Raw genomic sequence first — 27,688 nt, 5'->3', positions numbered from 1 at the left:
GACAGGCTTTCAGAAGGAGGAAAGATGTGTTTTGTCTTTTGTTTCCTTTTTAAAGAAGACACAGATATGGAGAACGTAGGGCCTAGGTTCAGACTGTTGTATAGCAGTAGAAGGACCGGTCTGGACATTCGTTGTGAGATGAGGTTCCCCCTCGTCATTCACGCCTTATGTCTGCAAAATCTCCATGGATGTGCTTTCAGCCTTAGTTCTGCAGCCTCCAGAACGGTACCTGCTATACTTAACTCAGCTGGTTCCGTATGTTCATCCAGGAGAACGTCAGCCACATAGGGAACATTGGGTGGAGGAGGTGTAGCAGTAGGTTCAGGCCTGAAAACTTTGGCGTTCATTTTTAGTGGCTCGATGGTCTGACCAGATGGCCCTTCCATCAACAGAGCCAGACGTTTAAGTTGCTGGTTTTCTGGACAGATGTTTAGGGCATGCAGACAGCTGCGAATAGTCTTAGGAGCAAAGGCCTGACAAATCTTGTTCAACAAAAAGTGAGCCATCAAGCAGAAGGGGATGCCACTTCTCATTCTTCTGATAATAAATCACACAGAGAGACTTTGCCAGTGAAATATTTTCCATTGTTCAAAAGAAAATATTTGAGAGACAGAGAAAAGCACAGAAGTTGACTAAAGAATCAGGAGTGCCTTGGAACTGAGCTGAAGTCTCGAGTTAAGAGATGGAAATGAATGGGAAGAAGACCAATAACACAGAAATTAATGAACAATTGTGAGACTGCAAAGCATTAATCATATTTGTGAAATATGGCTGCACAAGAAGAAGTGGAAAGAATGGACTTTTGTTGACATTGTTAAACTTGTGGGGAACTGAAAGGCATTTGCCTCACTTCATGTCATTAATGTTTATAAGGACACTGAGGGGAAGGGAAGAGGAGGGAAAAGGGCAATTAAGTAAAACAATACTGTAAGTAATACAACATATATACACATGCACACATATATATTCACACACGCACACATATATGGGTATACTTTCATTCACTGAAAACACATTTCACTGAATTTCAAACCGCTCACACCAAATCGCTGAAAGCTTAAATCACTGAAAACTCATTTCAGCGAATGACATTTCACAGAATGTAAGTACTGTTAGGCATATACATTGTATACACTCTTCTCCACTCTAGTGCAATCCTGGAGTTAGTATAGTTAGAGGGTGTGTGTGGGCTGTAGCCCCCCACCTACATTTGGTTTTATGTTATTAGCTTCCAGTGAAATGAGATTCATAAATATAAAAGCTAACTAGGTGGGGGGCTACGCCCTCCTCACCCCCCAACAATATATACTAACTCCAGGATTGGACTACAGTGAGGAAAAGGGCAGGTACATCTTATTTGCTCAACAGTACTTAACATTCAGTGAAATGTGATTCGGTGAAATTAATTTTCAATGATTTGAACTTTCAGTGATTTCTTGATGGTGAACTGAAATTCAGTGAAATGTGTTTTCAGTGAATGAAGATATATATATATATATATATATATATATATATATATATATATATATATATATATATATTGTTTCCTATAAACATTTCCTAGTACTTAAGTATCAAACTACAAATACACAATTTATCCCCAGTTTGCTTTTGATAGAAATGTTGTGTAATTTTTAATGGTACTATATTCCCATAAATGTATACAATATAAATCTGATGCTTACAACCTAAAAGGATAACATATTACACAAACTTGGAACTTTTAATTGCATCTGTATGGAGTGTGTTTCAGAGGTTGACAGAATCACTTAACTAAGAGACAGAGAGGTGTACATGAAAAATACACAGAGCTAAGAAGGCAGACAGTTTTATACATTAAAAAATGCACGCAAATTGTTCACATCCAATATACATTTGCTAGATAAATTTAAATAAGACATATAATCTACAGATCATTACAAGCAGATGAAATTGTGTGGCACAGATACAAACATATATATAATGGACAGCATAACACATAACATAATACAGTATATGCACATATATATTCATTATGCAGACTACAAAAAAATTATTAGATCTTTACAGATAACATGTTCAACTTCACGGAGGGCTAAGCTGTACAAATAAAAGTGGTTAAAGGAAAGTATGGTGGCAAGATAAGGTGAGACGTGACTAATGTATTATTACAAACATTTTTTTTTCTTCAAATGAGCATCCGGTCCATTCTTGGAAGCATTCACTCTCGCGGCTTTTTATGACTTAAGTTGAAATACTTTTTATCTGATTCTTCTCTCCATTAAGTTCTTTTTCCCTGGAACATTCACTAACACGTTTTGTAAAATGTAATATTCCTCCTAGGGTTATATGATGTACTAATGTTTGACAGATATACTGCACTGTAAACGTGGGTTGAACATAGTTATAAATAGTCCAGTTGTGTAGAGCTCCAACTTGCTGAGAGTCATTTTAACGAGGTAGGGCACATGGGTTGAATATGACATGGTCTGGTCACAGTAGAAATCTAGATGTTTGAAAAGAGGAATTACCTTTATAATATCCTTTGCTTTTGTTTTGAATTATAGTTGATTTAATAAAACCTGCAAGATGATAACATCTTCACAAATCTTCCTTTGTCTTGTTTGGATTCAGTGATGATCTGTTGCCATCTAATGCTGTTCTAAGTGTATATAGCTCCATCTGTCATTTATGTTAAAACTCGTTTATCGGTACAATAGTGCACATTATTATTATCATTTGAATATGAGACTGATGCCTAAGTTGACTCACTTTAGTGAACAAATTTGATTGTCTGCATTATATAACTTAAACTGAAGTTGTATGACCTTGTATTATGCTATAATAATTCAAGGGGTGTTTGATATCACTTATTAGTGTAATCTCTCGTGGCTGAATCAACACAGTGCTGCCATGTAATTGCAAATATTGACAGTGGTATGGAGGCCAAGCATCTCGTTTTCAGCTTTTCCATTGTGGACCCATTACAAGGGAATGTTCTGTCTATGTTGATGGTCAAGATGCTACTCTAAGTTCTTAAAGGGCAAGACATAACCACACATCGAATAAGAGAAGCACCATCAACTCTCACCACACACATACACCAGTGGATGTTTACATGTGGATGGTCACATTAAAAAGAGCTTTGTCATCTCAATGACTCTTTCAAAAATATTCTGGGACTTAGCAAACTGTACTCTCTGTAGTAGTTAGAATTAGTTTTGTTTTTCCATTACATTCCCCAAGGTGAAGTCTGAGGTCTGAGGTCACTAGTTTTATGTTTTCAAATGAGTGATGAGTTCACTGACAGCCAATCAGCCAAGGCTAATTGAATGAATACTGAATGATTCAACAATAATTTACACTGCATTTTCATGTTGGGAAAAGCCTCTCCACGTCCCCTATACAAAAGACTGAGCCTCCCCATACGCTCTACTAGTTACCTAACTTAGATGTCAGCAAACTTCAGAGAATCCCAGAAACTCTGAATTTTTGTTAAAGTGCCATTCAATTAGCTGTGACCATACCTCTTATTTGTCCAGATTTTTGCCTCATATATTTGGTCTGTTCCTTGTAAAATTTGTGGTTTTCTGCAAAATCACTGAAGATTGAAGTCAATAAATAATGACATACATTTGAGTTTTGTACTTCATATCTTTCAGAAAATGCATGCTAACACAAATCACGTTGTTATAGCTACTTTCTAAGTTTATAAGAACAATATTTAAAATCTGTCTCTATGTTTGGGCCTTTGTCCCCCACATTATTTTAGTCTTTGTCCAGATTTCTTGTACTAAAAGATTGAGCGTTATGGCTGTGACCAAGATGCCTTTGATGTTCTGATGAAATTATCACTTCCAGTGGAAGATGATTCCTGAAAGAGGTATGATTTTGTCCAGTAAAGGATAACCGTTATAGCCAAGGTCCTTTGTATGTCTGTAACTCTACCTTAATTATAATTGATACGGTTGCTGCATTTCACAGGAAACAACATCATTATACAGTAAATACCTCTAAAGTATCTAGATTTTTGTGGAATATCCAGATTTGTGCCTCTTACTTTTGGTCTGTTCCATATAAAATGTGTGGTTTTCTGGTAAACTGGTGAAGTTTGAAATCACTAAATAATGATGGATGTTTAACTTTCAGGCATTATGATATTTAAAAAAGGTATGGTAATGCAAATCCTGTTATTCTACTATCTTTCTGAGTTTGTAATATCAGTAATTAAAATGTGTCCCTGATTTTAGTCCTTTGTCCCCCCATTATTTTTGGCTTTGTCCAAATTTATTGCACCAAGAAGTTGTGGGGTATAATCCTTAGAGTGATGCTGACATCACCTATTAGCCAAAGCAAAATATTTTTACATAGCTGGTCACCAATTCATCATATAATACTACTCTGCTAATCTGCCAATGCATCATAACACTTTATTTTTTGTCCCTCAACATAAGTCTTGCGAGATATGAGATATTTAACAAGCAATTCTATCTATATGCAGGGAAGGCCTTTGTTTAACTGGTGCCCTAAGCAAAAGAGCTCCACACCACCTGGTGCCCTATCCTGGTCTACCTACACCATCCAGATTACTGGAAAAGTGCCCCTGCTACACTGGGACCCTAGGCGGCTGCCTAGTTGGCCAGTGCCTAACGTTGGCTAGGTCTATATGCAAAGTTTAGGAGACAAATTAAGTCTAACATTAAGCCAGTATTTTTTGAAGGGGCTATTGATATATGTACAGTCAATTATACTTTTCTTTTAAAATGTGGATCTACCCTGGTCATCAGGGTGAAAAAGTTATTTATGAGGCTAAAGAATTTCATAATTATTTGTGTGCAAAGTCATCACTGAAGTCCAGCCAGAATGGTAACTGCTTGATATTCCAAGAGTTGTAACAGCTAGTCCTGGAATGGTGAGACTAAATGAGATTCGACAAAAATGCTGACTTGTATATATCAAGTGTGGCATCCCTTTTCTCTGAGTAACAGTGAACTCAAAGTCTCAAAGTTTGTAAGTATAAATTTAAAAGGTATAGGGAGGGTTTTCCTCCAACACTGAGAATGCATGTGGAATTACTCCAGCAAAAAAAAAAAAAAAAAAAAAAAAAAATATATTAAAGGAGGACAGTGATGTTTGGCATTCCCTGTTCTCTCATATTTTCAAACTTTTTTCATAATTTTGGAATTCATAGTTATGAGTCTTAGAATTATAATACAACACCATCTCAAAATATCCAATTTGCTGTCAATAGAGAAGCTTTGATGCATTTTCAGAGCTTATATGTACATTTTCTACCAACAGCTCATTGAAGCTGTCTTGTTTACCATAAACATTCGTAACTGCATTACTTTTTTCAGGGGTCTTACCTGAAGCTTGGTTATTCTGATGTCTTGTACAATCTTTATCATGATCCAGCTGATGTTGAATTTACAGCTGTGGGCTTAGAAACTATGACTTACAACTGCCCCAGAATACCAGTAAAGGAGGGCTTTACTGGGTCCTTCAGGGAATTACTGTTTGGAGATTTTATATGCTTCTCAACTTTTATCTCTAGACCTATGAACATAGCAAAAATTAAAGAAAAGGCCACAGAAATGGGACACTTTTAAAATGCTGGAACCTTTAACTTAGAATTTCTCAAACTAATTTCTAATTTTAGGAGGAATTAATTAAAAGTGTGAGAATAAGTTAAGTTCATCCCTCTCAAATTTGGACAGTTGAGAGAGGTATTGAAAAGTTCAAACCACCAAGGGCAGATATAGAGATAATACATGGATCAAGGTCTAAAACATTAAACGATAAGCTAAGCATATGGCAGTATGACTGTAGTGCATATTACTTAATTAACAGAATACGCAGTAAATATAGAATATGTTTTGGCCTGCCAGAATGTTACAGCCTGGCAAAAACATTCTCTACTTCATAGTTCTGAAATGAAGTTACTGCTGTTTTTCCACACCCTTGCCAGCAGAGACTAAAGTATTTTAGTAGAAAAAGTGTGCGCTTGAACAAAATTGCACTGTATAGTACAAGTATCAGTGATGGCTGAAAAGCCAGGAGAAGTTATGGAAATTACCATGCCAAAAAAATATTATCTTAGATCCCCTGTACATCCATCAAATCCGACAAGTAGTTCTGTATTCCTCTTCGTACCTACGAGAATGAAACTGCTCCAATTGAGAGTGTAACCCATAGTTGAACTATTAAGAAGTTTCAGTTTCGTCTTCCACACTGATATTCAGAGGACTAATCTGATCTTCCAGTGGTGCAGGATCTTTATAGCTAAAAGGCAATGTCTTGCGTGATACACTGGATGTTTTTTTCATAGTCACATTTCTCTTTTTTACAGTACTTATTGGTGTTGAGTCCTAAAATGTAAAAAAAAAATAAACCTCATATAATTTTTCTAATACAGTTCTAACATACAGACAAATATTTCATATTTTTAGCTTTTCAACTGATTCACTAATTAAAGACAGTAATTCTTCTGTTTCATGGCTTGTTTTCTCATTACTATAGTAAATAATAAAATATGCAGATGTGTCAGTTTACACTGAAATATTTATAACAATAAAAAAGTTGGCTAAAGAAAATTGATTCTGCAAGTAATTTTAAGTATATTTTATATTGCATTTAGTACGAACATGAAAATGTTTATGCTGTCTGCAAGTATATTTAAATATATTTCATATTGGATTTAGTATGAACATGAAAATGATTATGCTGACAGCACAAAGGTAGTGATTTTTTGATAAACTTTTATCAGATAAAAAAGATTCATAGCACAAATGCCTTGTGCTGAAGTGAGACATCTCTGGTGTACCTATTGTGGAGGTAGGTACCTATTTTCAGGCTTGATTAACCCCATTACAAGATTTTCTGGATTCCCACTATCACACATGCATGACCAACATGCTGCTGGCACCAATAATTACAAGCCCTATCTCTCTTTTACAAAAGCACAAATAAATGACTTTGTAAGGAAGATTTTTGCAATATCATTCATCAAAGTCTATAGATATTATTCCGTATCTTTGACAATATTCTTACGTTTTGTGTATTTTTTGTCACTCTACAGTTTTTTAAACTTGGATTAATGAATATTATCATACAATCCTACTAGAAGTGGAAAGAGTTATGTGCTAATTTCTGTTCATATTTATGCTAATTAACTGTTCACATTTTTTTTTGGTTGAATGTACTTTTCAAGATCATTTGTGCCTGATTTCAGTGTCTACAGTTTAAGAGGTATGGCTGGACTGTGATTCTGAAACTTCGTCCTTTTAAGCATATCCATACTTTTTGAAAGCAGGCATGAATAATAAAATGATGCTATTTAAATGAAGTTTGCACTCGTATACTAATTCTAAGCAAGCGATAACACCCAACAGTGTGTGTGTGTCACCCAGGGGTGTTCTAAGGACAGACCTGCAGACAAAGGGCCTCTATACTCCTAGAAGGTTATCTACACAGTAACACACACCCTGGAGGGCATTATTGCCCTTAGAGAATGGGTTATCTGTAAAACTGTTTTGTGTTTGGTTGTTTTTTGTTTTAATAAATCACTATATATATATATATATATATATATATATATATATATGTATGTATATATATATATATATATATATATATATGTGTGTGTGTGTGTATTAGTTCCCCTGCTTAATGTTTGAAACTTGCTATAATATCTGTAACTGATGTTTGAGGAAGTATTTTATATCCAGAATATAAGATTGGTAAGCATTTATTGTCTACACACACATTCTCTCACATACACAAACACACATTCAGAAGTGGTATACCTTTAAAAACACAGATGATTAAACTCAGTTAATGCCAGCTTTTACAAGTTATGTACATCCATACCTGTCAACTTTCCAGATTTTCACAGAATGAAGATTTTTTGCTTCCTTGTTTTGGTCTGTTCCTTGTAAAATTTACAGTTTGATTGGGGGTTGAAGTGACTAAATAATGACTTACATTTCAGTTTCACACTTCATATCCTTCAGAAAATGCACATTAATGTAAATCATGTTATTATAGCAACTTTCTAATTTTATAAGAGCGATATTTAAAATCTGTCCCTATTTTTGAGTCTTCCCCCATTATTTTGGGCTTTGTCTAGAAACTAAGAGGTTGAGAGGTATGTATACCTCTACTCTAGTAAACAAACAAATAAATATGTAAATAATTTTAATGAAAATGCACTAATAGCCTGCCTTTTGCATACAATGTTTGATTACCTTGTCTCTATCTCTTACTCACACTCTAACTTCTGCCTTCATGTACACAAGAACGCATATAGTCACACATGCGGAAAGAAACCTAAACCCACACAAACACACTTTTCTATTTTTTTATTAACTTTTTGTGTTCATTTTATACTCACTAAACAGCAAAAGTGCTGTTTAGTGAGTGTAAATAATAGTTGCCACTGGCATTTTAATTGTCCAAGCTCCATGGCAGTTTAATAGGGTACCATGAAGTGTCAGACTTGTTTTCCAGTGGAAGTACCTGTACATCAACACCCTGCTGGAGAGCGTTCATTCTCCAGTCAGATTGGTGACATACAGGACTTCCCATTCTATAAGCCTATTTGATAAAGTAGAGGATCATTAGAACATTGCATCTGTTCCTTTGACATTTGAAAGTTTGGTCCTGTATGACAATATACTGAGCTGAACAGGGCAATAATGGAGAACACTGTACTGCCTGCTGTCTTTTCATACCTCTCAGAATGTTATGGCAGTTGTGTAACATCTAGGAGCTGCTGCATATAGTCTGTTGAGTTCATTTTTTTGTAAATCCTTATATCCAGCATTACTAGTGGAAATGAGTTTGGTAGCCTGTTGCCACAGTGATACATTGGCTACTAAAACCTACCTCTGAACTTCTTTGCTTGAGAAACATGGACCGCGCTAAACGCAGCCTTTTGCGAAGTAAGAGGGAATGTGCACAACCGAGCAAAATGTCTCTTATTAGCCTAAACAAGTGATTCAGGCAACTAGTCAAGTCTCTGAAAGTAGACTGAAGTAAAAATAGCCTCCAAAGCTAAGGATAACCATAGGGTATTTTTCAGTTATGTCCTCAGTCTTCAGGGCAACACCCAACAATGTGCAGAATTAGTTGTAGATGGAATCCCCTGTACTCAGCCAGAAGATATAGCAAATCTGCTGGCCAACAAATGCAGCTCAGATTTCATCTTCCTGTCACCCTAGTTCTCCCCCAAGAAATTCCCTTCACCACTCCACTACCAATTATCAACAAAGAACAGGTTGCCACTGCACTCTCTAAAGCTAAAAACATGGCTTTAATGGGAGCTGATGATATACCAGGTTGCCACTTAAACAGTTTAAATTAGGACTTTTCAGGTCCATTAGGATCTTTATTTAACCAGGAGGAGGAGGAGGATAGCAACAGTCATCCCTCTGCATAAAAGGGGACCATCTAGTGACCCAGGAAATTACAGACCCATAAGTTTGACTATTCTTATATGCAAGGCCATGGAAAGAATAATCATGAACCTGATAATGACATAGAAAACCTCCAAACACTGGACCTAACCCAATTCGGCTTTGTCAAGGGCAGGCCATGCTTACTAAATCTAGTGGATTTGTTTGAGAAAGTCCATAAGACCATGGATGAGGGTAAACCAGTACGTACCTCCTACCTTGACCTGACTCGGGCATTTGACACAATTTCCCACTCGGGTACTATAAACAAACTCACAAAACTAGGCATAAATCCTTACATCATCAGATGGACAGCCAACTGGCTCATGCACAGGACACATGATTAAAGTGGGTGAATCTTGATCCATCAAAAGGCAAGTCACTAGTGGTGTGGTAAAGGACTCAGTGCTGGGACCACTCCTGTTTGAAATATCTTTCTATGAAGTCAAGGCTAATGTAGAAGGTTTTCAAGAGGGTCTAAGCTCACACAAATTATTAGTGCCAGAACCATGGTCTGGAACTAAATGCAAAAGAAATGCATTATCATACCCTTTGAGAAGTCAAATACCCCTGCAAATTACAACATCAATAGCACATCCATAAGAGCAGACTCAGAGGTAAGAGATCTAGGCATACAGATAGGTGGTAGCCTGAAGTTTGACTGACGTGTCTATAGTGGTGATGAAGTCCTTCTACATGGCGTGACTTATAAGTAAAGGTATGGTTCATAGGTTGGTACTAGGCTAGCAGCCCTAGGGCCTATACAAGCCCAGCCATAACAATTCCCTGGTTATTTCTTCTCACACTATTTACTTCCCTGGACCCCTGTCTAGCAGGGTGACTGACCTGATCCCCGGGGTGAATTTCCTTTCTCCCATCCAATCGTCAAGGTTCCTTTTGAAGAGGGCCAAAGAGGCACTCTGTTTGACATGTATGGGCAATCTATTCCAGAGTCTGGGGAGTCTCTGGGTCAGGAACCTATCCCTCCAGCATGTTTTGTTTATTATGATGACAAGGTTTAGATCCCTGGAGCGTGTGACTCTGAGGGATTGGGATTTCTTTAAGTGTACCATGTCCAACAGCTCTGGGTTTGACATGGCCTTGTATGTATGGCATCCAGATCCAAGGAAATTATAGTCCTGCTGTACACAGCCCTCATTCGACCAATCATCAACTACAATGTGCCATTTGGCAAGTACTTGACTAGGCACTTACAGCAGGTGGATTGACCTCAGAGGTCCCTCACAAAGAAAATACAGGGTGTAAATAACGTGTCTTATGTGAATAGACTAAAAGTCCTATCCTTTAACTCTGTCTCGTACGGACCATTAAGAGATGACTTTTGTCAGATGTACAAGGCACTCACAAATCCAGCCCTGATGGAGCTGCTACACACCTGCAAGTCAAATAGCACTAGGGTCACCCGATCTATGGATCTAAACTTAGTCAGTGACTCAAGGAAAACATGTGGGACATACAGATATGTGTCTCAGAGATTGCCCCTTCTTTAGAACAGGTTTCCTATTCATGTTAAGCAGAGCCCTTCCCTGGCCCTCTTCAAATGCAGTTTGGCTGAATGGATAGGGAATTGCAAATTCACACCGGGGGTAGCACTCGTCTCCCTTATGGACAGGGGTAATCTGTAAGATACTCAATGTATAGGCACAAACCCCATGCCATGTTTTTGCCCCTATGGGCTATATATTGGGTAAAATTGGGTTATATTGGCTAAGCTTCTGGGGACTTTTAAGCCATTAGCCTATTGCTCTCCTATGAATCTATGAACCTATAACATACAGAAAAATGTCCCATATCAGAGACCTTTTTAATAGTTAATCTTAAGTCACATACAGAAATTATGGAGGACAGGTTTCAAATAAACACGCATTTTTGTGATGAAACTATTAATAGCTGACGTTACTGGATGACTAAACATCAGTAATTTATTAGGAAAAAAAATCAAGCATTTTAGGATGGACACACACACAACATAACTAGGCAAAATCATGGACATTTGAGAGTTGCATACCAAACTGCCAAGCAGATCTCTCAGCAACATAACTCTAAACTTTTCTACCTTGAGAATCAGGACCACTTTTTAAAGTATTACTACAATCATTACAAGAAGCTGATGGTAAGTAAAAGACTGCAAATTTAGTAAGCACGTTGTGTAGTTATTGTCATTTATAAAGTATGACCCATCTCCCTTTCTCCTCAATCACCAGTCTGAGGTGATAACTCTGAACAGTGGACACTATAATGGTTCTACACTTACACCTGGTGCAGTGTTCACCAATATTGACCTTAACAGATCAGAGAACAATTCTGCTTTCATATGCTGTAAAAGAATGAGTTAAGTACACTATGCCATAGGAGAAAATTAATACGTGTAAAATGATTCATATTTTCTTTCACCTTCCGCTAAACAAATTACTCATATCCTTCAGAACTCTGGTAATAATTAAGAAGGTTAGGGTAATAAAGTACAGGTGTGTACACTTACCATTAATGTAGATGTCCGAGTGTATTCACTGTTACAGTCATCACCTGTGGGTTATCCCTGCTGTGGTCGTCCTGAATATCAGAGTCAATGTTTTTTTGCATGGGCTGCCATCACCTGTAGTCTGACATCAGGTTGTCAGTGCTACAAAGCAAGACAGCTGATGTCATTACATCAGTTTTTCTTGCCCTAACCCATCAGAAGCACAAGGAAATAAGGAAAAGTGGTCCTGGTGGCTAAAAGCAACTGTGAAAAGTTTATGTCCCCCTAGGGGAAGATGCTATATGAGGGATGGAGGGAGGGAAACTAGGACTGCAACAGTGAATACACTTGAACATCTACATTTATGGTAACTGTACACAACTGTACTATGTTCTTTGTGTTTCACTGTTGCAGTCGTCACCTGTGGGAGGAGTCCCAAAGCTGAGGAGAGGGGTGGAAGGATAGGTTGGAGTCCTAGGCATGGGTCAGCAGGCCCTGCAGAACTGCAGAGGCAAACCCTGCCCTAGACTTAGAAAAAAGAGATAGGTGGTAATGCTTGGTAAAGATATGGACAGAGGTCCAGGTGGCAGCTTCCAGATGTCCCTGTGGGGACTCCTCTGAGGAAGGCTGTGGAAGTGGAGGCTGCCCTAATGGAATGGGTACAGATAGACTTGGGGGGGACCCGTGTAGACTGTAGCAGAAATGGATACAGTATGATATCCATTTGGAAATGGGTTTCCTCTCTGCCCCAGGGGCAAAGCTTACAAGTAGTTGGTCGGTTTTTCTGAATGGTTTAGTATGGTCCAGATAGTATCTGAGTTGTCTGTGCATGTCTAGCGAGTGTAGAAGTCTTTCCCCCTTGTTTTGAGGGTTGGGAAAGAAGATGGGTAGGTGTATGGCCTGGTTGAGGGTCACATCAGATACCACCTTGGGCATAAAGGAGAGGTTAGTCCTCAGGGAGACCCTGTCTGCATGGAAAATGATGAAGGGCTCAACAGCCGTGAGATCCTGAAGTCCTGATACCCTTCTGGCTGAGGTGATAGCTAGTAGGAAGGCAGTCTTCCAGGAGATTTATTTCAATTCTGTAGAAGCAGCAGGTTCGAAAGGAGGTAAGGTTAGTTTTTCCTAGAACATAATTCAGGTCCCAGGGTGGAGTGGGAGGCCTTCTGGGAGGTCTGATATTAGAAGCCCCTCTGAGGAATTGCTTAATCAAAGGATGAGAGAAGAGGGGTGGGTCTGAATCATAACGGGCAGAAATGGCTGAGGCATGGATTTTAATAGAGGAGAAAGAGAGGCTACTATTGAGCAACTCAGCTAGGTAATCCAAGATAAGAGGGATGGAAGGATGGCAGGTACTGGCCCCTTTGGACTGGTTCCAGGAGCAGAATCTTTTCCATTTCCCTGCATATGATTTTCTGGTTCTGGGCTTTCTGGACTCTGTGATGATGTCTAGGACCTGTTTGCTTAACAAGGACTCATTCTTAGCTTTTAAGGTATAAGCCATGTTGAAAGATTGAGAATCTGTAAGTCTGGATGCAGTATCTTCCCCCTCACCTGGATCAAAAGGTCTGAGATCAGGGGAAGCTGCTTGGGGGCTGTAAGGTCAGGCTGTGCAGTAAGGGGTACCAATGTTGTCTGGGACAATCTGGAGCAATGAGCATGGCCTTTGGTCTCTCCTCCATTATTTTGATACTTGGGAATAAGGGGCAGAGGAGGGAATGCATACACAAAGAGGGAGTTCCAGGGGAAGGTCAAGGCATCCATGTTGCATGCTAGGAGGCAATACTCCCTGGTACAGAACTTTTGCAGCTGGTGGTTGAGGTGCGAGGCAAAGAGATCCACTTCCAGAGTCCCCCACTCCTGAGTGGTTTTCAGAAACATTTCCCTGTAGAGCTGCCATTTGTGGGGGCCCAGTAAGTTTCTGCTTAGGTGGTCTGCCAGGGTGTTGTTGACCCCTGGTAGGTATTTGGCAATTAGGTGTAGATCTATGGAGGTGGCTGTAAGCCAGAGGCTCATGGCTAACCAGCACAGGGGGTAAGATTGGGCACCCCCTGTTTGTTTATATACCACATTACTGTGGTGTTGTCTGTTTTTATAAGGAGACCATACCTCTCAACCTGGAAACATCAAAAATCTGGACAAGGCCCATGAAAAATAGGTAGAAATCTGAACCCTGATTAACATAAAATTTGCATACACAATTATGCAACCCTGCCCACTCCAACGGAATTGTGGAATACCAACTTTCAAATGCAAACTGAAGAACAGACAACCAAAATATGGCACCAGAGTCTCCCTGCAGCCATTCCAATGTCCCATTACCTGGCTATTTCACACCATTTACCATAAACACTAATGTGTGCATACTGCTTTACTTCTACAATTATTACTTGGATTTTATTTTTACATTTTACAGCACAATGCACAAACACTAATAGACATCTGCTAAACAAAGCAATACTATCTCACAATGAAAGTAGACTTGGCATTAAAACTTCTCTGCCCTTGAAACTCACATTCATTGAAACAGCATTGAAACCCACACCACATCCAAAGAAAATTCATCTGGCCAGCATACCTCTCAACCTGGAAACATCAAAAATCTGGACAAGACCCATGAAAAATAGGTACAAATCTGTACGCTGATTAACATAAAATCTGCCTACATAATTATGTAACCCCACCCACTCCAATGGAATTGTAGGATACCAAGTTAAATAATGCAAACTGAAGAACAGATAACCAAAATATGGTACCAGAGTCCCCCTGCAACCATTCCAATGTCCCATTACCTGGCTATTTCACACCATTTACCATAAACACTAACGTGTGCATACTGCTTTACTTCTATAATGATTACTTGGATTTTATTTTTACATTTTACAGCACATTGCACAAACACTAATAGACATCTGCTAAACAAAGCAATACTGTCTCACAATGAAACTAGACTTGACATTAAAACTTTTCTGCCCCTGAAACTCACATTCATTGAAACAGCATTGAAACCCATACCACATACAAAGAAAATGCATCTGGCCAGTGGTGGATAAAGATTACCTTTGGGCTGTTTTGAAATCATTGGCCCCTTGCTCCCAAAACAAGAAACATACATGTGTTCTTTGATAAACCTTTCTGACTTTATTAAATGATATTTCTTGTATAATACAGTACCCTTGTTGGACAGAGCACATTTTAATTTTATTGTTTGAACATTTTTCCAGTAGGCCATGAAATAAAATGCATGAACCAATAATGACAAAACTGCCCAGTTCAGAACATTTCCATCATAAAAGTCTACTTCCACACCCACAAAAAAATGTGTGTGTGTGTGTATATATATATATATATATATATAGAGAGAGAGAGAGAGAATGGCAGTAGTGTAAGTCATAGGCATCTTACACAGCTTTTCACACTTATTTTCAGTTTCAGTTTTTTTTTTTTTTGGGGGGGGGGGGGCAAAAGGCCAAAAACCAGGGACACATTTTAAACATTGCTTGTATAATTTTGGAAAGTTGGTAGAATAAAATGTTTGTGTTATCACTATATATTTCACTGGCAAAACTTGAACCCAGGACCCTGTGCACTACAGTCAGAGCAACATACCACTATGCCAAATCAGCAGTTTCCTGAAAGGTAGGAAGAATGAAACTTAGATGGCTATCATTTAGTGAATTCACTTCTGACTTCTCACCATAGTCTCAACCTCTTAGCACAAAAACCTGGACAAAGCCAATAATGGGGGAATATAAATTTAGTTCTCACTTCTCACCATAGGTCTCGATTCTTAGCCAAAAAACCTGGACAAAGCCAATAATGGAGGAATGCAGCTCCGAAATAGGAACAAATTTCAAATACTGATCTTATAAACTTAGAAAATTGCTAGAATAAAAGGTTTTGTGTTACCGTTTATTTTCTGAAGAATATGAAGAGTGAAATTCAAATGCCTGTCATTATTTATTAAATTCAATCCTTTAGTGTTTTGCCACAAAAATCCTGAAAACCACAGATTTTATGAGGAACAGATCAAAAATATGAGGCATAAATTAACAAGTGGTGGTGGCTATGAACTTTAAGCTCTATTTTACCTTGTATCCAAGGTACAGGGTTTGAGCTTGGGTACCTCTAGCTACCAGATGTATTAAAATGGGGTCATTTTCTCACACATACACACACACACACACACACACACACACACACACACACACACACACACACACCCACACACACACCTTGAATAAAATGTCCATTAGAATATGAAATAAACATCCTTTCATCTGAGCAAAGCAAAATAGAGATTTCCTACTTCTTTCTCGGCCATGATTGCTTGGAGTGCAGAGCATTTGCATTTGAACAGCCAGCCCTTCCGTTCATGAATATAACATCCTTTCCGTTAAAAGAAAATGTTTCAGAAGGTTTCCTACTTCATTCCTGCATTTCTTGGAGTGCCGTTCCTGCTAGCAGAGCATTTGAACTTGAGCACCCAGCCGGAAATGCATGTATGACGTGAGCCCCTTGAGCTCAATTCCAACAGGCTGGTAGCCCTGATGGAGCTGACATCATTGCACACGTGATGACATCAGCTCCAAAACTGAAAAAATAAAAACAAAGTGGGAAAAAAAGTCAGAAATGAAGGGGTGTCACTCGGGAATCTTGGCACCCCATTATTTGGATCCCAAACCTTGGTAAAAACTGAGTACTTTGGTACGGTTGGGAGGTATGAAGGAGAACCCCTGGCCTGAGATGGGATTTGAAAGATGTCAGAGCATTTTGTACTGCCATCATTTCTTTCTGATTGATGTGCAAGTTAAGTTGCTGGGCATCCCAAAGACCTTGGGTGCACCTGCATGCTAGGTGAGCGCCCCAAGCAATGTCTGAGGCATCGATGGTGATGGTCAGTCTGGAAGGGCGAAGGATGAAGGGAAGACCCTTGTTCCTGGCACAGGGCTCTGCCCACCAGAGAAACTCGGCCCTTATACATGGGATCAGAGGGAGAGAGGTCTCTAGGGATTGAGAGTGCTGGCACCAAAGTTTCTTTAAATACCACTGAAGTTTTCTCATGTGAAGCCTGGCCAGAGAAATGTGAAGGATGCAAGATGCCATGTATCCCAGGGCTTTCAGGAACTTCCTCACTGTGAGGTGACTTCTGGAAGCCAGCTGGGTAAAGTAGAGAGGCAAGAAGCTCTGCTTTTCTGGGGATAGGAAGGCCATATGGGGTGCTGTGTCTAGCACAACTCCCAAAAAAATGATCTTCCTAGTGGGGTTTTGCTTTGATTTCTTCTCATTGATGGTGAACCCTAGGGAAGTTAGGAGTGATTTGACGAAGAGAAGGTCCTGCAGAAGCTTTTATTTGCACTCTGCCTGAATGAGGCAGTCATCCACGTAAGAGTAAATCTGTATACTTCTCTGTCTGCAGAATGCTATGGCCAGGGCCAAACATTTGGTGAATACTCTGAGAGCAGTAGATAAGTCAAAGGGCAGTGCAGAGAACTGAAAGTGTTGTGAGCCTGCTCTGAAGTGTAGAAATTTCCTGCATGATTCCCTGATGGGGATGTGGAGGTAGGCATCTTTTAGGTCTAGGGTCACTAGCCAGGCATGTTTGTTAGCATAGGCAGCAGCTGCTGCAAGGTTAGCATTTTGAATCTAGGGACCACCAGGGAGGTGTTCAGAATGGATAGATCCAGGATGGGGTGCCAAGTGCCCACTTTTCTGGGAAAAAGGAATGGTCTGGAATAAAAGCCTTTGCCTGTTTGATCTGAGGGGACAGGTTCTACTGCCCCCTGGGGTATAAGAGTTTGGACCTGTTTCAATGGCTCTGCCCACTGATTTGGAGGTAAGTCTGGGTACTCTCTTGGAATTGGGAGTTCACTGAAAGAGAATTTGTATCCCTGAAAAATGATCTTTAAGACCCGTTGGTCCCTTGTTACTGGAAGCCAACTGTCTTTGAAGAGTGAGAGCCTTCCTCCTAGTTTTTGATAAGTGAAGGGAGGGCAGAGGGGGAAGGGGAGTCATTGTGAGTGACTTCCATAGAAGGTTGGCTTAGAACTCCCTGCCTTAGAGACAGAATTGGTCCATTGTTTGCTTCTCTGCTGGCCCTGGGATAGGGGCCTGGATGCTCTTTCCCTGTGGGGCTTACCTTGGCCCTGTCTGCTAGGTGCAGGGAAGGTCCAGTGCTTATAGGGAAAGTTCCTGCTGAATCTGGAAGGTTGAACCTGAAAGAAATATTTTACTGTTTGCATAGATTTTTCTTTGCCTTCCATCTTTTTAAGCACCTCTTCTGCTTTTTCCCCAAACAAGCGCTCCTTATCTAGGGGTGCATCAATAAGTTTAGACTTGACATGATAAGGGAGAAGTTGTTCCTTCAGCCAGATCCTGTCACTACTGCCCTGCTAGAGGCTTCTAGGGTGTCATATCCACATTGTAATGAGTGTTTGTCCAATTGGCAAGCAGAGTGCAGTAAATCTGGTAACTCTCTTGAATTGGCACATTCAGGAAAGGTAGCAATAGTTAATAATAATTAATAGTTCCAAAGTGTGTTGCTGATATTTTAACATATGGAAGTGGCAATTGAGTGCTGTGATGGCTAAGGTTGCAGAGGTGTATACTTTTTTATCCCATCTGTTCAGAGATTTGGAGTCCTTGTCAGAAGGAAGAGGATTCTTGGCAGAACTAGTCCTAGCAAATTTAGATCCCTATGTAATGATCTCTGGGTCTGCAGCAGGATTTCCGTAGAGGTATTTGTGGGAATCTGGTACTCTGTAGTACCTGTCAGGTTTACTGGGAGCAGGAGGGAGGCTGTTAGGGGCTAAGCTGGATTCATGGAAAACATCTTCCACCACTTCTAAAATAGGGGGGATGGCCAAGGGTCTGTGCTGGGGCAGGTCCAGAAACTCTCTAAGTCTTTTCTTAGACTGTGGGAAATCCTGAGATTCCCATTGGAAATATTCCCCTAGAGAGTGAAGGGTTTCCACAAATGAAAGGTCCTCTGGAGGGGAGGCAGAAGGGATGGATTCCACTGCATCTAATCCTCATAAGCAGTTAAGGGATGTTGTTCCTCTTCCAAAACTGAATAGTCAGATTCTTCAGAATCCTGTTCTGTCATAATTTCTGGAAAAGGGTGCCTTTTCCTTTTAGAAGTTGTGGCCTGACTACCCCGGTTAAGGGAAATGAGATCCTCTGCCATTTTAAGCATTTGTGCTTGGGGTGGTGGAGCAGTAGCAAGATGGTGGCTAGAAGCAGATTTCCTAGGAGTGGCCTGGCTTCTAGGCCTGAGAGAATCTGTCAGTCTGAGAAAAATGGTAGTCAGATGCAAAGACGTTTTTCGTCTAGATTTGGTAGTGCAAAAGGCCTCCTTGGAAGCTGGTGGCTGCACCGTGGCTCCAGCCTAAACCAAGGCAGAGACAGCCAAAGGCTCAGAAGATGAAGAAGATTTCTGCGGCATACTGGACCCTGAAAGGGTCTCGGTAGAGGCCTGCGTAGATATCGAATCAGGCATCAGAGGCTGGGAAAGTGCCTCACTGAATTCTGCAGAACTGATGGCCTGCTCAGAAGGCTTAGCCCTGTGTGGTCTGTCTCTATCTTTATCTATATGTTTTTTCGGTCTACAAAAAGAGCTCTACAGTGAATGGTCCTCACATTAAAGAGGGCACAGAATCGGCAACAGGGGACATCGTGGTCTGGGCCTAAGAAAAAAGGATCCCCAACAGGGTACCTAGCTTTAGACATTTTCAGTTGAAATTCAACTTCTGGTAGCGACCGACCAGCACTCGTGTGAACTGGTTCTGCTACGGGCTCCACAGTAAGAAAGACCGATGTAATGATGTTGGCTGCCTTGCTTTATAGCACTGATGACCTGACATCAGACTACAGGCGACGGCAGCTGATGCAAAAAAAATTGACTCTGGTATTTGGGCCGGCCGAGGGCTATCACAGCAGGGATAACCCACAGGTGATGACTGCAACAGTGAAACACAAAAAACATCATTTCATGTTTAATTCTGCCTTAGGTGAAACTAATTCCTTGTATCCTTTAGAAGTGACTAAACTGTATGTTTTTTCCTCACTTACCTTCAATGTTTATTTTTCATAGGCATCTAAATTGTATCTAGACATTTCTGCCGATTATTTTTGCAAATTTGTTTAATATTTAACCCTTGCTATAGTATGTGCCCAAGCAGCACTATTATCCTAGGCCATTTTTTCTAATACTGATAAAACATTCACGTCATTTTATTCCAGGTTTTAATTTGTGGATATTTTAGGTGTGTTGTATTGGGATCATATCATCATGGAGTTACAAATAATGATTCCAGTGGGCATTACAGCTGGATTGCTACCATGTATCTCCCTTTCCTTGTTCAACTCTCCACTCTTTGGGAGAACTGATAAACTGATCACTGCCCATAATTCCTTTCCTGATGCCTCTTCATCATTCCTTTCACTTATCACGTCTTTGTCAGTTTCTGTTCACATCAGCACTACAGTAGTGCATCTCAATTGTACAGATTTCCACTGAATGTCCAGATTTTCGCCTCATGTTTTAGGTCTGTTCCTCATAAAAGTTGTGGTTTTCTGGCAAATTGCTGAGGGTTGAATTTCAGACTTCATATCCTTCAGAAAAAATGCATGCCAACACAAAATCTGTTTTTCTAGCAATTGTTTGTGTGTGTAAGAGCAATATTTAAAATCTGTTATTATTGACTTTGTCCAGACTTCTTGTGCTATGAGGCTGGAGGGTATGACTGCACTGATACTGTTGCCAGACTCACCAAGCCCATATTCTACTGAATGAGTTGCACCTTGAAAATTGTATAACTTACCCCAAGGTTTTGCAACCTTGCAGTTGGTTTAATGGTAAAGTAGAAGCAAAAGCTAAAGCCTTTTTCTTGAGGGTTTTATGATGCTTGTCTTCCACTTTACCCAGGTTATTTTTGATCTCATTAGCTAAATACATGATAAGAAGGGCTGGGGATGCCTTTTATCAATAAAGAAAGTAGTAATGGAGGATAAAGGGGAGAAACGTGTGAAAAACAAACTAATGGGAGAGCAGGGAGTTCCTGATCTGAAACTATTACAAGCCATCTAAATAAAATGGATACATATGACACTCAATCAGTGGTATGAATCTAGGTGGAAGCAAATGGTAAGAGAACAGGAACATTTGCCTATTTAAGTGGTACAGTTTGAAATATTTTCTGCTTAAAAACCTCAGCTTTGGCCGGCTAAGATCTAGCTGTACTCAACTGGACGTATAAGAGAATTTAAGTACCTTTATCTGCAGTTTTTTCAAATAATACAGTATTTAAATTGATTTAACTGTGTTGCAGGAATATTAACTGAACTGGAAGTTTTGACTCTGCTCTTCAGTTCTGGTTTTGGTGTTAATCTTAGTGGCCTTGAAACTGCCCGCCCCTCTTGTAAATTTGTGTTTGGATACTCCTTCTGGGCCCATCTCATTTTCTCACTCAACTGAGTGCAGTGAGATCATATTCTGATTTCAGGCACTCCTACTGTGTACAAAGAGAGTATCTGGGAAACAGAAAAAAAAAATAAGCTTGTTTCCTGCCTTTCCCGATAAGTGGTATAGACTGTTTGTAGGCTTCTGAGCCCCCAAGCCCTTCTGTGTTGGAGGGAAGCCTTCTAGCTTAGTTTTTCTTTCTTATAACTAGCCAGTTTTCTAGTTTCAGCACACAAATCTGTTTCTTTGAACTCAGCACTTGTTCAGAACTCATTGTAAACACTACATAAGCTGCAAATTGCTACAGCACTCAACTTTCCTCACTTGTCTAGTGGAAAGCAGTTTTTAGTACTTAATAAATAAGCACTTATCCAGGCATGTCTAAGGGTCAGCTCCCAGTGATTTCTCCTGTCTACCTGATGAATCTGAGCATCTTGGGGCAATGCAGCAATTGCCTCATGTACACAGACAACCCTCTCCTCCAACTACCCAACACTACAACCTGTGAGAGATGCACTTATATAGCCAAACTGGAAGCAAAGCTCTCTTCACCCAAGACTGGACTAGACAGTCAGGAGGAGAAGGTAAACACTTGTACCACACCACCCTCATCACATAGTCCCTCAAAACCTACACCACCAAAACACGCACATAGAAACACAAAACACACACCTACATTCGCGGAGGCTCTCAATAAAAACCTGCCCAAGCATCAGGGACATCCAAAGCATAAACGCAAGCAAACTCCACCCCCCAATGCAACCCAAATGACACATAGCCCACAAACTCAGTGTGCCACTCAACCACAGCCCATAAGGCATAACAACGTACCCAACACTCTAGTCATAGGTGACTCTATAGTCAGGCACACTGATGTTCCACTCACTAGACTAAACAAGGAGAAAGTTACTGTCAGCTGCCTGTCAGGTGCCAGGATCTGCCACATAACGCATGCACTCAGGTCACTCCACAATAAGTACAAATATGACACACTCATTGTCCATGTTGGTGTGAATGACCTGAGACGTACCTCCCTGGACTACATGAAAAGAGACATTGAGGAGCTCTCCGATCTTGTATCCCAGGCAGGTATGAACCTAACCCTGAGTAGCATCCTGCCATCACTCAGAATGATACCACAGTACAAGGACAAAATGATTGACTTCAACAATTGTCTAAGCTTCTGGTGTCATTCTAAGGGGATCCAGTATTTGTCTGCCTGGGACGACATGATCAACAGTCCACGATGCTTTGCCAGAGATGGCCTGCACCTATCGCTCTTAGGATTCCGGATACTGGCTAAGGCTCTTGCCACCCCTATAGTGCCTTTTTTAGGCAAGGTTCAAATGACAAATTCATCACCGTAACAGGTACAAGCAAGCAAAATCTGAGGATAATGCTACTCAATGCTAGAAGTAAATCCACAAAACGAAAATGCTGTAATCACAATGAACAACCAAAAACAGCTTAACCAGTCCAGAATACCACCACCACACGATAGAAACACAGCTCACAATGAGGTACCACGATCTCCAAAGCTCAGATTTATAACGTCACAATAAGTTGGCAAATACACGTTTTCATCGATAAAACGACTTCTTCAAATGAATGCTAGAAGTCTAAACCTCAAAATGCACTCACTCGAGGCATTCCTTAATTGGAGAACATTGACATCTGTGCAGTGACAGAGACCTGGTTCAAAGCTCCAGAGAGCACCCCTGCATTACCAGGCTTCAATTCATACCACACCTTTTGGCCACCTAACCCAGAAAGAAGCTAAAGGCGGAGGCATGTCCATATTCATTAAGGATATCCACACCTCCAGGCTAGTTGCACAGCATAATGCATCCGAGATTATCCAAGTGCAACTAACTCTAGGCAAGACCGCAATCCAAATTGTAGCTTGCTACAGACCCCCCACCATGCCCCAGGATTCACACTCCTCATTTCTTGATACACTGGAAAGTATTAGGGTACAACCCAACACCCTAATAATGGGCGATTTCAACTACCCCACCATTAACTGGGAAAACTACTCCTGTTCCAACTCTTTTGCTCAACATTTTCTATAATTCATGAATTCCAATGCCTTGGATCAACTTATTCACACCCCCACCAGGGGCAGCAATATCCTCGACCTGGTCATTACCAACATGGGAAACCGGTGTTCCACACCAGAGGTCAATTCCTCGTTGGTCAGATCTGACCACAAGCTAATCAGCCTAGACATCCACATCCCACCCCCAGCCCCAATTAGGGAAACCATCGTAAAAAACTTCTCAAAAGCTAACTTCACACTTCTTAAGACAGAAGTGGCAAACTTCATGACACCCATGCAGACAGACAATAGAGGTATGACTGCCGAATCCTACACAAATGCACTTTATAAGCACTTACACGAGTGCATGGATCATGCTATCCCTAATAGAACCAAGATGTTATCCTCCAAAAAAAAGGAAGCCAATCTGGTGGTCCTCTGCCATAAACAAACTCTACAACAGAAGAAAGAAACTGTTACAAAAAAGAGTAAAATCCCATGACTGGAGGAACTCCCTGGTCAACCTCAGTAAGAAGCTGAGATCCCTCATAAAATCCTCCAAAGCTAGTTATGAAAACAAAATTGCCACTGACTCTAAAGACAACCACAAAGCATTCTATAGCTATGTCAAGAATCTAAATGGGAACACTCAGATCTGCTCTGAGTTACAGCATAATGGCACTAAATATGCAGAACCAACTGATATTGCCAACATCCTAGCAGATAGGTTCAGTGCTAAGTTTACCCCCCTCTCACCCCCTAGAGGGCCCATCTCTATACTGGAAGAATGCAAAGTTCCTATAATCATGGCTGCACAGGTAAAAAACACACTCTCCAAAGCCAAGAACACAGCATCCATGGGACCTGACAATATCCCAGGCTGCGTTCTACATGAACTACAGAATGAACTGGCACCCTACCTAAGTACCATGTTCAATCATAGCCTCACCTCAGGCTTTGTACCCACTGAATGGTGCACCACGACAGTTATCCCACTCCACAAAGGGGGAGCCACAACGGTCCCAGGGAACTACCGCCCCATTAGCCTGACGAGCCTGGTCTGCAAGGCCATGGAATGTATCATCGTGGAACTCATAAACAAAGACATTGGTAATCTTCAAACTCTGGACCCTACTCAGTTTGGATTTGTAAAAGGCAGATCATGTCTCCTAAACCTGATTGACTTCTTTGAAGCAGTCACTAAAGCCATAGATGAGGGTAAAATGGTTCACACAGCTTATCTAGATCTCGCCAAGACTTTTGACACCATCCCCCACTCTGGAATTATAGATAAGCTCACTAAACTAGGTATAAATCCCTATGTCACAAGATGGGTTGCCAACTGGCTAATGGACAGAACCCACACTGTGAAAGTAGCGGATTCCAAATCCGACATCAGACCAGTAACAAGTGGAGTACCACAGGGTTCAGTCCTGGGTCCTCTCCTGTTTGGTATCTACTTCTCTGAAGTGCAGGCCAACACAGAAGGTCTTTGGCTAACAAAGTTTGCAGATGACTGTAAACTAGGAGCCATAATCGAAACTCCTGACGATGTGGACAAACTACAAAAGGGCCTCACTGAGACAGATACCTGGTGTCAAAGCCATGGCCTGAAGCTCAATGCCAAAAAGTGCATTGTCATCCCCTTTGGTAAAAACTCTATACCCATGAACTACCACATAGCTGGTAGTCTACTTAATGCCAAAAATGTGATGAGACCTTGGGACACAGGTGGACAGTAGTCTCTCCTTTGATAATCACATCGCTACAGTGGTCAGGAAATCATTCTACATGGCTCATCTCATCACAAAAGGATTCTCATCCAGAAAAAAAGAGGTCATTGTTCCCCTCTACTCATCACTCATTAGACCCATTATAGAGTACAATGCCCCTTTTGGTATGTACCTCACAAGACATCTACAACAACTGGAAAGACCACAGAAATACCTCACGAAGAGGATTACTGGCCTCAAACAGATGCCCTATGCAAACCGTCTCAAAAAACTACAGCTTTACTCCATCGCATATCGCCTACTCAGGGGCGATCTCTGCCTAACATACAAAGCTATGTCAAACCCAGAGCTGTTGGACATGCTCCACTTAAAGAAATCCCAATCCCTCCGAGCTACACGCTCTAGGGAACTTGACCTTGTCGCCACAATAAACAGAACATGCTGGAGGGATAGATTCCTGTCCCAGAGACTTCCCATACTCTGGAACAGACTACCTATCTATGTCAAACAGAGCTCCTCATTAGCACTCTTCAAGAAAAATCTTGATGATTGGATGGGAAATGGGAAATTCACTCCGGGGATCACTTCTGTGGCTCTGCTCGACAGGGGCACAGGAAAATAATTTTCTTGGGTGGCGAAAGCCAGGGTACATTTTTTGGCTAGGGTTGTATGGGCCCTAGAGCCGATAGCCTAGTACCTACCTATGAACCTATGTACCTACCTATAAGATGCCATTTAAGGAAAGTAGGGAAGGTTTGTGGTGATTGTTTGCCAGGAAAACAAACATTTGAAGAGAGCTGTGTAATCTGCTCACTTCATAAAATGGGAAATAAAAAAAAAATGAGAGGTGCTTGTAAAGTTCATTGTTCTGATAGCAGTAATTACTTCATGGACAGGGGATGGCAAATTAACTCAGGCAGGAAGGAGATGGAAGGTGATGCACAGGACACTATGGTCTTGAGATCAGATATTTCAGCAGAATGAAGTTATGACATGGGAAGCTGCCCAGAAACAGTATCAGTTATGTGGTAGATACTATTTGTACTTTATGTGGTTAAGGAGAGAGATCGCTAATCTAAAAAACAAATACAAACTACATGAGAATTTCTCAGAATAAGATAAGTTAATTTCTGAGGCTAGAATAGATACAGCCAGCAGTCAAATGGTATCAGAAATACTCACTCTAGGAATCTAAATCTTCTCTGCAACATCAACAGAATGGTTTGGAGGGACAGTTATATCTTGTAGAGGATACTGCTGTTCTGGAACACACTCCCCGTCCACATAAAACAAAGTTCATCCTTGTCCATATTCAAGTGCAACTTGGATCTATGGATAGGTAACAGACAATTTACCCCACAACTGCCCACTGTACTACTAATGGACAGAGGCAGCTAGTCAAGCTTTATGGCATGCATGGGTCCCCCTCAAATTATCTATGGTATGATTCCAGTTATTCTTACTGGAGTTAAGATATAATTATTGATCATGGGATGGATACGGTCAGTCTCTAACCAAATGGGATTGGTTAATTCAAGGACAAAAATGGCAATTGGCTGGGCTTAAAATGGTCCATAAAGGTAGGTAACCTAGAAATTACCTATGAACCTATGATAGAAAAATAGTTGCCAGAATATATCAAGGACTAGTAGATGATACGAATGAGCAGGAACATATGTTTGCAAAGATTAGGAATAGGAAAGTACAGTTTTGTACCTACCATAAATGTAGATGTCCGATAGGTATGCATCTGCAGTCATAACATATGGGTTGTCCTGCCTCAGGCAGCCCTTCGGTCAGCCGGATTCCAAAGTCTGGGTCTGGCCTCGGCTGATGTCGCACTTCACCCGACGTCATAGCTCCTGGGGTATAAAGGCATCAGCTGACGCCATTTTCCTCAGTGTTTCTTGCCCCAGATGCCAGGTGCCCTCTAGGAAGGCTAAATTTGGATAAATGTAGAAAATTCCAAACAGTAGAAAGCAAAATATATATATACATATATACATACAAAAAAATACACCATAATAGATTCCCCCAGCTAGCTAAAAGAGGGGTAAGTACCCTAGGAATACCACAGAGGGCAGGAGGGTGGGTAATCCTGACTGCAGATGCATACCTATCGGACATCTACATTTATGGTAGGTACAAAACTGTACTATGTCCTTCAAGGATGCATCTGCAGTCATAACATATGGGTAGAATACCATAGCCAAACTGGGGAGGAGGCACTAAGATAATGATGGTGTAGTTAAGATCCCTGTAAAACTGCAGTTGCAAAACCTGCTCGGGATCTGGAGTATAAAGAAAGATTGTAATGCTTGGCAAATGTATGCACGGAGCTCCAAGTAGCAGCTTCTAAAATGTCTTTGGTAGCCACTCCTCGTAGGAAAGCTGTAGTGGTGGCTGTGGCTCTTGTGGAGTGAGGCCTGATATTTTCAGGAGTTGTCTTTCCATGAAAAGAGTAGCAGAATCGAATGCAATTTCCTATCCATTTTGAAATTGTCTGTTTGGAAATTGCTTTTCCTTGCACTCCTGTTGCAT

The 27,688-nt window shown here is 40.6% G+C and overlaps 1 protein-coding gene across 1 annotated transcript in view; it reads right to left on the bottom strand.

Moving 5' to 3' along the window:
- Nucleotides 1-5,087: 5,087 nt before the first annotated feature.
- LOC122802457 overlaps nt 5,088-27,688 on the bottom strand; it is a 271,537-nt gene continuing 248,936 nt past the window's right edge. The window contains exon 7 of the mRNA XM_044072079.1: nt 5,088-6,347. Within this exon, the coding sequence (XP_043928014.1) occupies nt 6,183-6,347 (165 nt within the window). The 3' untranslated portion in view covers nt 5,088-6,182. The remainder of the gene's footprint in view (nt 6,348-27,688) is intronic.

The sequence above is a fragment of the Protopterus annectens genome, chromosome 5.part0, assembly GCF_019279795.1.
Source record: "Protopterus annectens isolate FY-2018-M chromosome 5.part0, PAN1.0, whole genome shotgun sequence".
Classification (NCBI taxonomy): domain Eukaryota; kingdom Metazoa; phylum Chordata; order Ceratodontiformes; family Protopteridae; genus Protopterus; species Protopterus annectens.
The sequence above is the reverse complement of the archived record's forward strand: the minus strand, read 5'-3'. Positions and strand labels throughout refer to the sequence as shown.